General features: G+C 34.8%; 1 protein-coding gene across 1 annotated transcript in view; it reads right to left on the minus strand.

Moving 5' to 3' along the window:
- LOC149784966 (uncharacterized) overlaps positions 1-18,307 on the minus strand; it is a 46,058-nt gene that overhangs the window by 14,479 nt on the left and 13,272 nt on the right. The window contains exons 5-6 of the mRNA XM_089978622.1: positions 5,527-5,708; positions 742-814 (exon numbers count right to left, since the gene is read on the minus strand). Coding sequence (XP_089834748.1) covers positions 742-814; positions 5,527-5,708 — 255 coding nt within the window. The remainder of the gene's footprint in view (positions 1-741; positions 815-5,526; positions 5,709-18,307) is intronic.

Raw genomic sequence — 18,307 nt, forward strand, 5'->3', positions numbered from 1 at the left:
TTAATGGGTTTTACAGAAGTTATTGAATAAATATCTAATGTGTATAAGCATTCTATAAGAGATACCTTTCTCACATTATACAATGTTGGTCTTTCTGTTTCCATGATAACCACTAGAAGAGTTCCCTTTTTTCAAATACTTAGTGGTTGCTAATTTAGCTTGACATCTAAATGGCACTTAAGGAGTTCAATTTTAAACACTTTTCAAACAAACAACTAATTAAAGACACTCATTTCAGATATAAATTCAGTCAACTTCAGTGTAATTCACTTGAATCCTGCTTTTAAATATTTTAAGGTTGTAATGGCAGGAATTTCTACCTGGGTCTGTAAGCAGTGTATTAAAAGAAAAGAGTCATATCCTGTGCAAGTTAATTAATAAATATACATGTAGAATAAAATATGAAGACTTTAATAATACTGGATTTTAATATTAATGAAATTCTTTGGGCATGTTGTAAAGGGGTAAAACATATTTAAAATGAAATGTTTGGCTTCCTATGAGCTTTAAAACAGTGTTTCCATATTCTATTCTATGATACTGGTTTTGTTTTTCTGGTGTTTTTGGTGTCAATTGTTTTGGGGGTATTTTGGGTGTTCACATTACAATGAGCTTAAAATGGATATTGCTTAAAATAAACAGCTCTGAATTTTATTTAAAAAAATAACATAGGATACAAAAATCCAAGCTATCAAAAGACCAGCATAAAACAAATTAATGGGAGATAACTCTAAAACTTACAGTCCTGGCTGTTTGGATCAGCACCTTGATCCAACAGCCAATGTAGCACAGTTATGGATCCATGAAGTGCTGCCTGAAATGTATGGACATTAAACTTAAGATTTTGAATACAATCAATACTTAAAAGTCCTCTTTTGCAAGAGTTTAGCTGTCTTAATCTGATAATCCTAATATCATCATAAAGAGTAAGTTTACATTCCTTGGACCTTCATGTTCTACAATGTACATTATCTTTCTCTTTAAGTATTTATAGTTAACATAATTCTGATCAGGTAAGCTAAGATAATTTAAATTACACTTTAACAGCCTGAAAATTGTAGCAGGTTATCTAAATATGAATGCAGATATGCTTACCAAGTATCATGTCAACCTCAAACAGTTTTAAATTATTCATGCTTACAAGTTTTATGTCAAAAAAAGTTTAATAAGTGGCAAAACTGTTCTAATGGCATGAAAATCTGATAAGGCCATCCACATACAAATATGACAGCCAAATTTCAATTTTGATCCAATACCCAACCCAGAGTAATATGATAGAAGTATATCCACTACCTCATAAATCTCAAGCAAAAAGGGCATCTTCTTGCCAAGATGGATGTCAGAGCTAAGTGGCCTCCCTTGGATAGAGGGACTGGCACTATATTCCGTGAAACATCAGTTCAATGGTGCCTGGTCAGCATACTCTCCACTCTTTACTTTTCATCATCCTGAGTGATCATTCTAGCTCTTCTCACATCAGGGAACTATGGCCAATTTTTACTTTTCTTTCAAATCTTATATTTTAGATTAAAGTTGTCTAACTTGATCATTTGAATTGCTAACATCTGAACTGACTGGCCAATGGTCAATATTACTTACAATTCATCTCAATACTCTACTTTTTTTTTTAGCTAAGTTACATTTAGTAAATGATCATTTATTTCTTGTAATATGGCAATTTCTGTAATTTTCTCTGGTATTTACTTAATTTACCTTGATGTTCAATTCACAGTAAACTCTGTGACTATTGATTTCACCTGTGTATACTATTGTTTCACTCTCTAATTACAGGTACCAAAACAATTGGAAGGATTAAATGTTCAGTTAAAAGATTTAAACTGGTGAAAGCAAATCATTCCACATGTATAAACTGTATGGAATATCATTTTGAACCATGCTTGTGATGTTTGCTTTCACTGATCTGATGAGAAATGGATTACCATCACAGCCAAGTACTGGAACCAGGCTAAGGAAGCCAAGAAATGCAATCACAGGGATGCAGACACTATCATTATTGCCTGCAGTGCAACAACTAGAATATACCAGCAATGAACAGATAAATGGATCAGTACCAACAAGGGATGTCATGGACAATGAATCACTACATGGAAACCCCAGTACTGGCAATGGTGATGATTCCCTTCATAGCTGATATCAGATTTCCACATCAAACATTGGCCAGTTCAAAACCAAGATTCCAGCTCTGGCACAGTGTCAACACTATAACTGGCTTGGATAATCTGTCTTCTAATGTTCCGGATAACTCCTGGCAAAACTCATGCCAATTCAAGACATGGAATTGTCACAGGTACTTACTTTAACAAGCATTTGATTCAGTGAAACATCTTCAACTCAACCAGTACCAGGGCCTTGGAAGTATTGCTGGCTGACACAGGGGCAGGCCCATCACAGGTTCCATCCCCCATTGCAACCCAGTACTAACTACAGTACCTCTCATTCCCACACACCCATTACCCATCTTGGACCTCTGATGATTTAAAATAAATGCTTGGAAATCACAGAGTCCGAATATAGACATACCCCATACACCAGCTTATTTACTTTGCATGAGGTTTGTTTGTCACCTCACAATTCCAGGTCGCAAAACACACACTTACAAGCACCATCTTCCTTCCTTGATCCAACAATATCCATGGAAGGTTCATCCTTCTGTAAGTCTATTGAAAAAGTCTTCCACTTTTGCTTCCAAAGTTCTGTCTCCCTCCTCCTGCTCTGTCAATGGCCTCTTACAAAACTGTCACACTGAACCAGAAAGATCAACTTCAAGAGCCAAGTATCAACAGACCTTTCTTACTACCATAAAGCTTTGACCCAGCTTTCTACTAGAGACACACAGTGGTCCTCCACTCTAAGCTTTCTCAACCAAAACATCTGAGATGAGCATCAACATCCTGAGAATAGCCCTAAATGCTGTTCATGTGGTTGTCCTGATAAATATCTGGGTCTTGAAGAAAACCATAAACTGAGTTGTGTCATGCTTTAGAACCACCTCCAAGTTCATGACATTTAATTATCTTGATTACAGCTTCCAAATGTACCAGGTGGGCAAACCTGAGTAGCAAGACATTAAAAACACTGTTTCACTCAGGCTTTGTCTTGGATTCCTTGTCAACCACCTATTCTATTTCACTCCATCAATGTTCATTTTTCATCTTGGCATGGACTTTAATGCCTTTTTGTTCTGAGTTTGTTTCCTCCAAGATGGTTCCATGAGGATCATCTCTGTGAGTGTCCTCCAGCCACTCATGTCAAATCTCAGCTAAGGAATTTATTTCCCTCTCGGGTCTTCTCCATGCAGCCATATGTATTGCACTCATTCATGGACAAATGCAGATACCATTCAAATGCTGAGACAAATGCAGATTACCATTCAAATGCTGAGACAAATGCAGATTACCATTCAAATGCTGAGACAAATGCAGATTACCATTCAAATGCTGAGACAAATGCAGATTACCATTCAAATACTCAGACAAATGCAGATTACCATTAAAATGCAGAGACAAATTATGATGACCCATTAGGTCCTGTGGCTGAAACGTTGCCACTGAGACCAAATAACTGAAGTTATGGACTAGAGATGAGGCCCCACCAAAGCATATGGGAGTACCTCTCCCGGCTTATGGCATGTAGTAGGTTATTGCATTTCCATCCACCAGAAATCACAATCTGCAGTCAGCATGAATGGCTCCAATCTTCTATCCTCCCTTGAAATCAGTGCAGTTTGGCCCTTTCAGGTGCACTCTATGCATACATTCCTAATTTATTATCATCAAGTAGGTACTATCAAAGAAACATTTCACTCCATAAATTGGTTTTTCTACATTGAATACATTGAATATTTTTGCACAATCTTGCTAACAAGCTTCATATGGCAAAAGAACAGACCAATTAAGATGCTTCCACTCTAAGCAGTGGGAAACAAAAATTATTGAAAACACAAATTATCATAAAACATGGTGTATATATGATGAATATACTGGCCTGGAAGAAAAGCAACAGACTGGTTATTGTACCAATTGCTGAATACAGTAAAATGTGTAATTCTACATCTCAATCATTTTAATTCTTACAGAAGTTGGATAGAAACTACCTATGTATTAAAGAACTATTAATAGCAACACAAGCTAAAATGCCCGAATGTAAAAAAGACCTTCATTCATTAAACTGATGGATACCAAGATTTAACAAAGTAGTCCAGTAAGTTTTTTTGGGGGGGAATACATGATTCGTTCCTAAATATGTTCCTTGCTAAATCTCCCTCTTATTGCTGCACCAAAACATTAAGTTTATCTGCACACCAGATTTTGAAACAGGGAGTAAAATACACATGTGATGAACCCTAATCTGGAGTGTATGCATTTGATGTTATGACCCCCATAGGGATCTACATCTGCACATTTCTTGTCATTCAATAATAACTTTCTGGATATAATGATATTTCTATTTTTTACACAGAAAATGTACTAAGTATGCAGATAATAATTACAAGACTCCTGTACAGTTTGCACCTACTCCTCCAGCATTTTGTAACCAATTTTAAACAAGGAAAGCATTTAGGATGTTAAAAAAAAAACACAACACTTGGTCATTTCATTTCAGTTATTTATAATTTCTGTCACCAAAAAAGGTCCCCAACATCTGTGCAACTGAAACCAAATAAATGTTTTCAAACTAAACAACAGCTTGCTTATTGTAATTTTCTGTTTGCTGAACAGACTATTTTCAGTGAAGGGGTGGAATCAAGGCCTACACATACATAGAAATTAGACACTATCATCTGCATCTAATATATGCAATGTCTAGTTCAAACATTACACAAAAAATCAGATAAAAGGGGTGGGGGAGAATATCCCCTTGCATCTCAGCATTACGGAATTACCTGGAGTTTTTGGAACACTGTGAACCATATCACTCCTGCTGTGTGAGAAAGACAGACTCGCCATGTAAATACTGTATTGAACTTCTACTGGGTTATGAAATGTGAAAAAGGTCTTAGAGACTGCTTGTTGGCAAATTAATTGAAAATCAGAAATCAGTTAATTAAATGGGCAATCTTTGTGCTTTTCTTTGTATCCTTGATGCATTTCGTTTTTAAAATTGGTCGGAGGGATGCAAGCTGCTAGGGTGGGTAGGTGGAAACATTAATCATAGAATTAAACAAAAATAGTAAAACGAAATTAATACTGAAAGCCTTATGTGACGGACTTTACAAAGGAATGACTTCATAAAGGACTGACTAAAGGACTTTATAAATGACAGGCTTTACAAAGGAATGACTTTATAAAGGAATGACTTTATATAAAGGACTGACTTTACCAAGGACTGACTTTATAAAGGATTGACTAACTATATATATGACTGTTTTTGTATATATAAAGGACTGACATTATAAAGAACTGACTTTACAAAAAAATGACTTAATAAAGGACTGATTTTACAAAGGACTGACTTTATAAGGACTGTTTATTAAAAATTGTTTGCATATTATTCATGCCTCCTTACCACATGGGCTAGGGTTTTGCCATCTGCCTGTGGAGCTTCCAGTGATGTGCCCTGTTTAACCAGGAAGCGAAGGCAGTCTAATTTGTCATGTTTGGCTGCATGGTGGGCAGCCAGGTAACCATTACTGTCACCCAGGGTGATATCGCAGTCATGCTGAACCAGAAGCATCACACAATCCAGACCTACAAAATAAAAGACAAGATTAATGCAAATGTCACATGATATACATGTCTCATGACATTTTCCCTACTAATGACCTTGACCTTTGAGTTAGGGACCTAAATAGTTAATAATAATTTGTGGATCTGGGTATAATTTTATCAAATTATATGCAGGTTTTTTTAAAAATTGACAGTCTGGATAAGGAAACAGACCTGACATTATCCCTTCTAGATGCAGGGTGTATGACTATGAATATACAAGATGCTGTTCTTTAAACATTTACATTGGTTCAAAATTTATACCTATACACAGAAAGAGGTCATTGATTTATAATTTACACCTATACACAGAAAGAGGTCATTGATTTATAATCTCCACTGCTATCACTTTGCTTTTGTGGCAGGAGCATTAATATGTGATATAACTATTTAAAATTTCATTAAAATATAATAAATTGTTAAAAAAGTATACTGTTGTCAAGGATACAAGCCAAATTTATCTGACCTTGACCTTGGGACAGAAGTTACACTCTTGTCAAGGATACAAGTCATAGTTATATTTTCCTTTGATCTGACCTTGACCTTGAGACAGAAGGTGAGGCTATGGTATGCAACACAGTGTACATATGCAATATATAATAAAGTTTCACTCATTTATCCTCTGAACATGGATGCATGTCAGAGATATACATTTTCTAATCCTACAATCTTGACTTAAGGCAGGGGGCATGGCTTTGGTATGCAACACAGCATATATGTATGACATACATCTGGCAAAAGTTTCATTAAAATCTTCAGTGGTTTGAAAGTTATATTCCAGAAACAGATTTTAAAAAATCATTTTTGCTCGACATGACCTTGACCATGAAGCAGGGATCAAGACTATGGTGTGTGACATACTATTTATTTATAATATATACATGATTGTACAGTTTCATTAAATTAACTTCAGTGGCTCAAAAGTTATATTCTGGAAAATGATACAAGACACAGAATTTTATTTTTCCTTGATGTGACTTGGACCTTGTGGCAGGAAGTATGTCATTGTTATGCAACACACCATCTAATCCTGATATATACTTGGGCAGTTTCATTAAAATATCTTCTGTGGTTAAAAAATTATGCTCCAGACAAAGATATGTCACATAAGTACATTTCCCCTTGCAGTGACCATGACCTTGTGTCAGGAGGCCTGGCTATGATACATGACACACTCTCTAGTCATTCACAAAGGACTGAAAATCTAGGGTGTGAATGGGTGTATGGAAGGTCATGCACAAAGAATCATAAATACAGGGTGTGATTGGGTGTATAGAAGGTCATACACAAAGAATCATAAATCTAGGGTGTAAATGGGTGCATGGAGGACATGCACAAGGGATCTTCAAATGATCACTGTCAATCTTCAATCGAGGTGGGCAATAGACCTACATGAAAAATTTGAATAAAATCTATAAATTCTTATAAAGTTATGCTGCAGTTAGGACATTATATCAGGAATAACTCCTCCAAATGAACACACAGAAAGCTGAAAATCAAACTTATCCATGCTTTTTTTTTTCTCTCCAGAATTTTTAAAAAGTGTAGTAGTAAATGTATCAGCAGTTTGATCGTCTAACTGCCAAAAAAGACAATTTACCATAAATATACATAAAAATATAAAGTACTGAATGGAAATGTGGTTAAAGTCTAATATCATTTTCATCCTGATCTTAAATATTTGGTTTAATTTTTAGCCTTAACAGTCATTATTGTGATTGGGTTCTAATTGAACAATGAAGGTATATTGGGGCTACAAAGGTGTAGGAAGATCAGTGCAGTTAACATAGAGCTGTACTGGTCCCCCAGAACAGGCCTGGAGAGAACACTGGTAAGGCTTAGCAGCAGGTAGGGTGAACAAAGTACTTTTTTTAAGAGAATTTATTTTTGAAAATAAAGTTTCCTATGGAAATGAAAATACAAGCATCAATAATGTTAAACATCAGGGAGGGTGAACAGACCACTTTGTAGAAGAGTTTTTTTCCAAAAAATAAAGCTTCCTATGAAAATGACGAGACACGCTAAACCGAGGCCTATAACTGGTTATTAACACTTGTGTGTCAAATTTATTTACCAACCTGCTGGTTGTCACCTTGTGTGTGTAAAAAAAGTAACAACTCTCTCAACCAAAATTTTTATCGAGACCTATGTGATATTGCAAACGAAGATCACGTCAATTTATCATGATAAATCCATAAGGAATCGCTTGCGTTTTTGAGAATAAGTTTCTAAATTTTTTTATATCCATTTCCCCTGAACACCAAGTCTGGTGGATGTTTCTTAGTGTGTGGGTATCAACACCATTAAAGACACTCAGAAGATTGCAGTTATCTCTGATCACTTTAGGTATTTGTGCATATCGCTGAGTAGTCTGATAAATCTGTGTTGATACTGATAAACAATTTTGTGGGTCTGATGTCACCTGTTCATTAATATGTGCAATTTTGCTGCATGCAAATCATTTTGGAACAAACTTGTGTACACTTTAGACAGATACCGGTAATTGGTAATAGCCATATCAAGTGAAAAGTTCAAAATGGCCACAGGACAGATGGTTGTGCTATTGCAGGTGGATTTACAAGTCACCAAACATATGATTTGCTCAGGAAATATAATCTGCATGTCACCAAAAGAACCCTTCAGCCGATGGTAGCTGCACAGCCACAAGAAATACCAGTAAGTGTATAACATGTACACCGCATGCAGCCAAATATGGATGCAGATAATTGCAGCTTTTAATGACTAGGTCATACCAGCCCCTCACCTGAAAATCAATATCATCACAGGTGAAGGGCTGATTTATCAGCCTAATCGCTGAGTAATATATATAACATCTATGTTTTTTGTGTCTGTCTCAGGAAAATATCCAAGCTGGATTTGATTGTCTAGCATAACATCATCATATACTACTAGACTGTTAATAATACTTTCAAGATTATCTACCAATGGTGCATCATTGATATCTGTGATAAAATCAATAATATTGCCATCCTCATCCAAAAAATTTGGTTTTTAATTAAAATCTTTAAGCACCCTGTAGCATCTCTGATCACCTACAGATGGTGCCACTAAATATAACTTATCCCACTTGAGCAATCTCATTATCAGGTTAAGTAATAATTGCGTCTTACCAGACCTAGATGAGCCTATGATAATTGCTCTGATAGAATTTGGTAATGCTTGTTAATGCTTAACTGGCTCTTGCTTTCATGTCACTGAGAAATCAATAACATCCATGCTGTATCAATATATAATAATTATAAGAATTTATATTGTGTTTGGTGCAGGGCATTCACCCCCACCATTGGATTAAAAACAATAAAAATGAGGAATAAAGTGCGTGCACTTACAGGTAAGTGTGTGAAATGTGATACAAAAAAATACAAATTTATTTCATCTCATATGAAGACAGGTGGAGATATTGCTGCTTCACTAAAAAAATTACCAAGGGCTCCATGGGCTAAGTATCTCAATGAAAAACATCTTCCTGGATATAATTATTGTGGTCCTGGAACCCAACTTGATATTCGACTTGATGTGAAAGATCAACCAAGACCAGGAAAGAATCCAATAAATGTGATTCATCAAGCATGCCAAATTCATAATGTTGTACATAAAAATCCAGATCTGCAACAGCGACATATTGCAGATGTGAAGTTGATACACACATTAAAGTCGGTAAAAAACAAATCTCTCAGGGAATCGCTTGCTAATTTTTTTAAAAGATCTGCGATGAAAGGTAACTATTGTTAGGGGATGGTAATTAATCACTGGTAATTATTATATGGAGTTGATTTATTATAGCCCAAGAGGATACTGGATGGGTAGAGCATCAATTAGTAAACTTGTCGATGCGGCAGGTGTCACACGTTCTGTTGCTGTAGACTGGTTAGCATGATGGTCAATATGGTAAATTTAACTACCACCATCTAAAAATATTCAGTATGCACATTTTTATGTTGTCACTTCCAATGAAGTCCAGCCAGAAGATATTTTATTTTTACCACATAATACTATTAAAACTGGTAGACGTCAATCATGCACATACAAATATGCATTGACTGTTGTTGACATAGCAAGTAGATATAAAGAAGCAGAACCACTATCAACAAAAACAATAATTGAAGTTGCAATGAATTTATCAACATGGCGGTTGCGATGGCCACACTTGCTACAGGCTGATCCTGACAAAGAATTTCTTGGAAAAGTAACATCACTAATGCAACAACATAATGTCCAAATCAGACAAGGGCACATCACAATTCATCGCGATCAGGCAATTGTTGAGCGATTTAATCAAACACTTGCTAAGCAATTGTTTGGATATCAATATGCGCAGGAAATATTCTTGAAGAAAGTTCAGGTGGACAAGAGATCTTGTCAATGGGTTGCAAGACTTCCAAGTGTGATAGCTATGTTAAATAATGAAATTATTCATGGAATTTTCTATGAAACCCATCAATGCAATCTCAAAGAATCATATACCAGTACAACAACATGACTCTTTCTAAAAAAAAACAGTACTAGGTAATGTGACTGTCAGATATTTATATGAACCTGGTGAACTTGAAGGTGGTAAAAAAAGAGCAGCTGATCCTATTTGGAGTGTAACCACACATACAATTTCCACCATGATAAGATCCACAGGTAGACCTGTAATCTACAGATTAGATTCAACTGCTCTTCAACATGGATTTGCACGTGAACAATTACAAGTAATTCGAAAAAGATACTCAACTATCACCGCCTTCACTCTTGTGAAGGATTATTAGCTAGAAGGGTACCAGCGCCTCAAAGGAGTATAATCAACAGATTCAGAATAATCTAGTATCTTTTCTCACTTTAGCCCATGAAGCATCATAGCCAATTCCCATTTCTAGCAACATTTCTAAATATTCTTTATTAATATAAAATGAATCTATGGCAACTCTAACTACAATATCAAGAGTCTGTTTATCATCAAAAATAAGTTTATTGAGACATAAGATAGCATCAATGATCTTAAATGAGTAAATTGTGGAGAATCGCCATCAATATAGCTTACAAATGTGCCTAATTTGGTTCCATCCGGCAAGTAAGCATTATTCCAACTTATAAATGTGCCTTTCTCTGTTGCATCAGCTATTATAAAATCGAGTTCAACATCATCGATGATTAGTCTTGTGCAATGTCACAAGAACCTCCTTGTGTAAATTTAACAACTATCTTTTGCAAGTTTGGTTTTGTGTTCTACATCATCAGGAGTTTCGTAGAGAACAGATCTCTCCACCACAGGCAGCCAGAATTGTTTTTGTGGATAATATGATATTATTGCTTAACTCACTGTTAACGATATCAATATCTTTGCATGAAGCATGTATCGCAATAACACTATTGGAGCCCAACCACATTTTGCACATTTATCATCCCTGGATTTATTAAAATGACAACTAAACCAAACAGCAACAACTGGATGGAGGTTCTCTGACGAAATCTTGAATGACTAAATACGTGTGAATCCAGTTAAATCAAAATCTGGCAAGGGTCCATTTATTGCAACTCAAGTCATCTTATGTGTTGGATGTCCAAATCAATTAAAATATTCAGCACATTCTCCCATTCCAAGAAAACTTCCAGGATAACATGCAACCATATCAACAGAGATAACATCCCTGTAATTGTATTTAGTATTCCACAACCCGATGTGTCCGTATTTGACTCAACTGCATTGTATATTGACAAAAATTCCGATCTTGTCTGGCTCCACAATTTTTTTACCTGAGCAAAGTGAGCAGCAACTGAAGGAACAGTAAAACAATTACCGAATAATGATTCAACATCAAAGGTATATTTCAACGCAAGATTTTTCATTTCATCATGAAGAGATTCTGCACGATAAATATCTCCATTATGTCATAAAAACTGATCAAAATTTTCACATTCTGAACTTTGAAATAACCACATGGATACAGGGTCATGCTTGCTGATATTTTTGATGAAATCAAATATATCACCGTCATAATTTAACAGTTCTATTTCATGTAAATAATGTTATGTCCAATGTCCACACATGTGCATTATGATCAACAATCTCTATCGAAGCTCCCTTTGACTTACATTTTGATTCATACAAACTTTCGTCCATTAAAGATTTCACCTTTATTGGAAATTCTAATTTCTTTTTCAACTCAGCAATGTCCTTGATCGTTTCTCTATTTTCTTTAACTCACTCAGCCATTCATTAATGTTTGTGCATCTCAGATCCGTTAAACCATTTCTGCATTTAACATTTGTGAAATGTTCTATAACTTGCTTGGCTACACAGACTAAACAAGAAACTCTCATCTGTTTAAGATCATCAATGCAAGGCTTATCATTCAGCGAATATAACATATAAACAACTGCCGTCACAGGGTATGCTTGCTCATAATATGGTTTGTCGATATCATTCAGTATTTCTGGCTTGGAATTTTTACTTAACGTGACAACCCCACCCCCAACCATGTGCAGTGTGATTCCCAAACTGGGTCACGTTTGTCATGGATAATACAGGTGTCGTCTACCACAATAATGAATTTTATTCTAAAAAGGTATCTTTGTTCAACATCAAGATAATTCATTATTGTCCCTGCTCACTGGTCATTCACTGTAGCATCAATGTCTTGCATAATTCTAAATGTTGACCACACATAAAACTGCGCCATCATCGCGAAACTCTCTCTTGGCTTTACAGATACTATTGATTAGAGTCAGATTCATCAAGTCAACCAAAGCTCACCTCGGCAAGTCAGGGATTATTCTGTCAAGATCAACTCTAGCTTAAGAGGGCTTAATCGCAGATAATCTGGTCAATTCATCCATGTTATAATTAAGGAAAATATTTATTTAAATTTGAGTTTAATTTCAATCTATAATGATTCAAGCAAATAATAGTTATAAGTGGTTGATGATTGGATCCACAACTCCGTGTAATTGAGCTTGTGTAATGGATTTCTGTGGATACCACCTACAGAGTGTGCAACAAGTGAGCCAAGGGCCAAAACCATGTTTGAACTGTACCAATGGAGTCGGGGGAAAATGCAATTGCGTGTAGACTATTGTAACATCACCCTCTCAGTAAGACGGGTAGTTAATTGGGTTTGTCTGGCATTATCTAGAGGATGACCTCCCTCAATACTATAGCCTAGTGGGAGTGAAAGAAGAATGGAATTTCAACAGAGAACTGAGCGAGAATACTGGGAAGAAATGAAGCAATACGAGCCCCCTTTGACAAGAAAATAACAAATTTTATTAGAACAAATTAATAACAGCAATTCCAATTCAAGTTAGATTATATCAATATAATTTAACAGGTGTGTCTAATTTGGATTATTTCATCATCATAACAAGAGGTGAAAAGAGCGCAATGTCCATGACGAATCTGCATCACCTTCCTGTCTGGAACATATATCAACGTCTCCTAGTTCATCCTTCCTAAGCTCTATGCTTTGCCCCTTCATGGACTTCCTGGTCTTTTTATTCTGACCTTGTCTTTCTTTCCCACAGATTTCTGTATTCAGACTGTCCCAACTCTCTCTCAGAAAGCTGTTCCTTAAGGACAAAATTACCCCATAATTCTATATACCCCACTCTCTAGAGGTACATACAATTCACTTACGTTACTCAGAGCATGTTGGCTCCACACACTGCATAAATTCTGACTTAGTACGGTAGGACATTGACCTCGTTTCCTGCGACATGTCCTAAATTACCACGTGAGTGTCTATCAAATATTACCATATTTATTTACATGTTACTACATGCTCTATTACTATTGCAAGAAATTCACAAATTGCAACTCACAGCAATCCTTAACCTACAAGATTATCCAAACATTACAAAATCAGATATAATTAGGTAATTATTGTTAACTCATGATAATCTGTATCATCCTAATAAACAAAGGAAGTTATTTCATATAATCCTATGAAATCCTACACATATGAACATCTGGATTGCATGCAATCAATTCTACCAATGAACCAATAACTGTAAAATTAAAAAGGTAAATTGCATAACAATTCTAGCATCAACACATTCCAAGAAATTGAATAAAATAAGTTGCATAATAACTCTAGTATCAACACTTTCCATGAAATTGAATAAACGATACATAATATGGAAGCCTAGTCATAGCAAACACATTTGCATAAAACAAACAATCAAATAATAGAATATTATGTGAAACTAAAATTGTGTACCTTATTGTTGTTCTCTTTCAGAACTTGTTCATCCTAGCACAAAAACCTGTCATTCTTTTTACTAGACGACCACCTGGTCCCTTTCTTGTTTCATGAGGAAAGCACTAATCTCTTTATGCTTCCACGGAGTCAACTAAGTTTCATCTTCCAGGAAATTTTCAAACTAAAGACATTTGACTAAGGACGTCACTTTAAAGTCTGATTGCTCTAAAGTGTATGCCCTAATTTATTCTGCCCAATCACAGGCCCAATCACAGGCAGCAGTCCTTAATTTTTCCCAAAGAAATAATTCCTTTCATCAAGTTTAGACACCTTGGAATCTGTGAACGACAGTGTGTGACAATTTCCCTTTGAAAAAATGATAAGTGGACATAGGTTCCTACCAAGTGGTTAGGGTTGGTATCTCAAATGTTTACTTTCTAAGGACCATGTTAAGATACCCGGTCAATTTCAATGAGCTGGAATGCTGCCCCTTTGAAGTTTACACTGACATGGGGGGAGATGAATGAAGAAAAGTTGAAGTGACCCTTCACAAAGACTTTTCTGGCTTAAATTTGATAAAATTTAATGCTTAATGCATCCAACTTTAAAGTTTGCTGCAATTCAAAATTCGACACTTCACAACTATGGAGGCAGAAAATATAGAGTGCTGAAACGGGATTATGATACCCAAAAAAATAATGCCAACAGTGTCAACATTGAATCTCCTATAAAAAAAATGCTGGAGACTATCTCTCTAGATTTTCACAATAACATAATTTTATAGTAATAAAATAATAATTTAGAGAAATAATATATAATATATAAATGGAGCAAACACATCCAAGAATTATGAAGCATCACATGCTGGTGTGATTAGGAACTGCCAGTGACAAAGACCAGTTGGTTCTGTTGATAATACTGGTTATCTAAGATTTACCGTTGGGGAAAAAAAGGCTTCTGTCACAAATTTATTTATGAGTGTTTTTATGGCCTGATCAAACCAAAAATATTGTGATTGATCACATTAACAGCCAAAACTCGATAATTCTTTGAATAATCTTTAGGCTAATATATAGAGTCATAATTGTAAACTGGGGAATACTGGCAAAATGATAAATCTCCAAGACTGGTTAAATATGTAAATACAGAGACATGTAAAGAAATAGAACTTCAATTGACAACTGCAGCTGCCAAATTATTTTTTATTTTTCCAGCTTCGATAAAACATGTCATAGCTAATATAACCAAATCAACATTTTCAAGGAAATACAAACAAAACATAATATTTAAATATATCATTCCTCACTCCTAAATTTTGTGATGAAGTAGAACAAAAATACGATTGAAATTCAGTAAAGGGAAATAACTCTTTCAAGTAAAGCTTCCTCCACTTGTAGAGATATTAAACAGTAACCTTTCTTGTGTTTTATAACGACTTCCACTTATAAATGAAATTATCTTTTTTGTTTTTTTTTTGTTTTTATATATAAAAGACATTATCCTTGTGTTCCTGACTTTGTTAGGTTCCTTGACCCCCCCCCCCCCCCCCCGACTTTGTCAGGAACAATAGTCAGAAAAAATAGAAAAACAGACAAGGATAAAAATAAACCACACCCCTTTGGTGAGCTATTTTTGGATTTCCAGGTATTGGTGACTTTATAATAATTTCTGAAACATATGATATTGGGGCTTAGCCTGAAGTTCAAAATTCAACAGAAAAATAAAAATAATAGTTGAAAATTCATGTACACCTTTCCACCATGTCAGCAACATGGTGGGTGCTATTTTGAACTCTCCTGGGTTGATTGGGGGGGGGGGAAATGTGCAAATAAATTTCAGTTATCATCATAAATATGTTGATTGTAGAGAAGGGCACCTGGTGGTGGTGTGATGTGTATATAATGCTGTAAATAGCTTGAATTTGTCTATAATGCTGTAAAAAGTTTAATACTGTAAATAGCTTGAATTTGTATATAATGCTGTAAATAGCTTAAATTTGTATATAATGCTGTAAATATGCTATTAGAGTTATGATTGTGTGTTGTGCCATCCCTTAGAATTAAGTATGTGTATTGTGTCATCCCTTAGAATTAAATATGTATATAATACAGTAAATAATATGTGTATTGTGCCGTCCCTTAGAATTAAGTATGTATATAATACTGTAAATAATATGTATATTGTGCTGTCCCTTAGAATTAAGTATGTATATAATACTGTAAATAATATGTGTATTGTGCCGTCCCTTAGAATTAAGTATGTATATAATACTGTAAATAATATGTGTATTGTGCCGTCCCTTAGAATTAAGTATGTATATAATACTGTAAATAATATGTGTATTGTGCCGTCCCTTAGAATTAAGTATGTATATAATACTGTAAATAATATGTGTATTGTGCCGTCCCTTAGAATTAAGTATGTATATAATACTGTAAATAATATGTATATTGTGCTGTCCCTTAGAATTAAGTATGTATATAATACAGTAAATAATATGTGTATTGTGCTGTCCCTTAGAATTAAGTATGTATATAATACTGTAAATAATATGTGTATTGTGCTGTCCCTTAGAATTAAGTATGTATATAATACTGTAAATAATATGTGTATTGTGCCGTCCCTTAGAATTAAGTATGTATATAATACTGTAAATAATATGTGTATTGTACTGTCCCTTAGAATTAAGTATGTATATAATACTGTAAATAATATGTGTATTGTGCCGTCCCTTAGAATTAAGTATGTATATAATACAGTAAATAATATGTGTATTGTGCCGTCCCTTAGAATTAAGTATGTATATAATACTGTAAGTATGTATATAATACTGTAAATAATATGTATATTGTGCTGTCCCTTAGAATTAAGTATGTATATAATACTGTAAATAATATGTGTATTGTGCTGTCCCTTAGAATTAAGTATGTATATAATACTGTAAATAATATGTATATTGTGCTGTCTATGCATTCACTTTTGTGTCAGGATGAAGAAAAAAGGATTGTAAGAAGGTAAATATTCCTTGTTTTCATTTTATAATGATTTATTTACAAGCAGATTGGACATAAAGTCAATTATTATGTTTCTTACAATGTTTTTTTAAAAATGTTTTCTAAAGCATTCCTGTATATCATGTCATCATCATGTAACAGAGATGAAGATAATATTGTTATCATGTTTAATGCAATTTATTGTTATAATAATAATAATAATAATAATATTATTATTATTATTATTATTATTATTATTATTATTTCATGTTGTAATGTTGCATATTAAAGTAACTAATCGCGGTCTTCTTCTTTATTTGTAATTAGGTATTCAAAGCGTTGAAGCAACTTTTCCTGTCTCCTCCCACTGTCAAAGAGATTGTTGCAGACTTTGAAGCAGGTTAGTACATTTTAGTAGTAGTAGTATAAGTAGTAGTAGTGGTTTGGTGAGAACTGTCTGCCAAAGAGCCACTACTTTCTCGTCACCTTTATAGCCAAGTGATCTGCTGAGGTCAGAAATTTGGAGACTAGTTGAATTCCATGGTCTGTAGACACCTGTGGCATGTCAGGGTTGTTATGCCGACACTGTGGTAGGTGTAGGGTGGGGTGCTTCCAATATTTATTTAAATTATTATAGAAGTCCCACCCAGGCTCGATTTTGGTTGGAAGTTAAATTAGTGAAAGATATATGTAAAGCTCCGAGCCACCAGTCAGTAATGCTGACAGATGATTGAATATACAAATTAAACTAATAACAATTTAATGACAATTCAATAATCAAATGATTAAAATTTCCCAAGTACTCTCCTTCCACTCGACCCTGTGATAGCTTATTGCATCATTGGATTTGTAGTGTGATATAGCTTTTCACCTGTCCTTGTATTCTACTAATCTGTGTATTCTTCTCTCCTATTCCTCCAATTCCTTCTCCTCTTCCTCCCGACTTTCTCCAAATTCCTTCTCCTCCTCAACTCCTCTATACTCCTCCTCCTTCTCCTCCTCAATACCTTTTCCTCCTCCTCGACTCTCTTCACCAACTATACATGTCAATCTGACTGCTCTGCTAGTCTTACTTCCGTCTCCCCTCTTAAAGACTCAGGACTCACTGAACCAGAAGTTCTGTCCCCAAAAAACTTCCTGTGAAAACACAAGGACAGTACATGTATAATATTTTCCTAAGCCCTCTCATCTCACACTACACCCAGCCTATCATCTGATAACGGCTATTAAATTTCTTCAGTCATGCATTCATTTACATTGAAATACTCGTACATTCTTGTATGGTAAAACAGCGTCATAATAAAAGCAAGACATCAATTGCTTCTCATATATACACAATAAATTGCATCACATCAGTACATATTCCTAATCCCATTATACTAAACAA

The sequence above is a fragment of the Sinohyriopsis cumingii genome, chromosome 13 (assembly GCF_028554795.1).
Source record: "Sinohyriopsis cumingii isolate HCF-2022 chromosome 13, ASM2855479v2, whole genome shotgun sequence".
In the NCBI taxonomy this organism is placed as follows: domain Eukaryota; kingdom Metazoa; phylum Mollusca; class Bivalvia; order Unionida; family Unionidae; genus Sinohyriopsis; species Sinohyriopsis cumingii.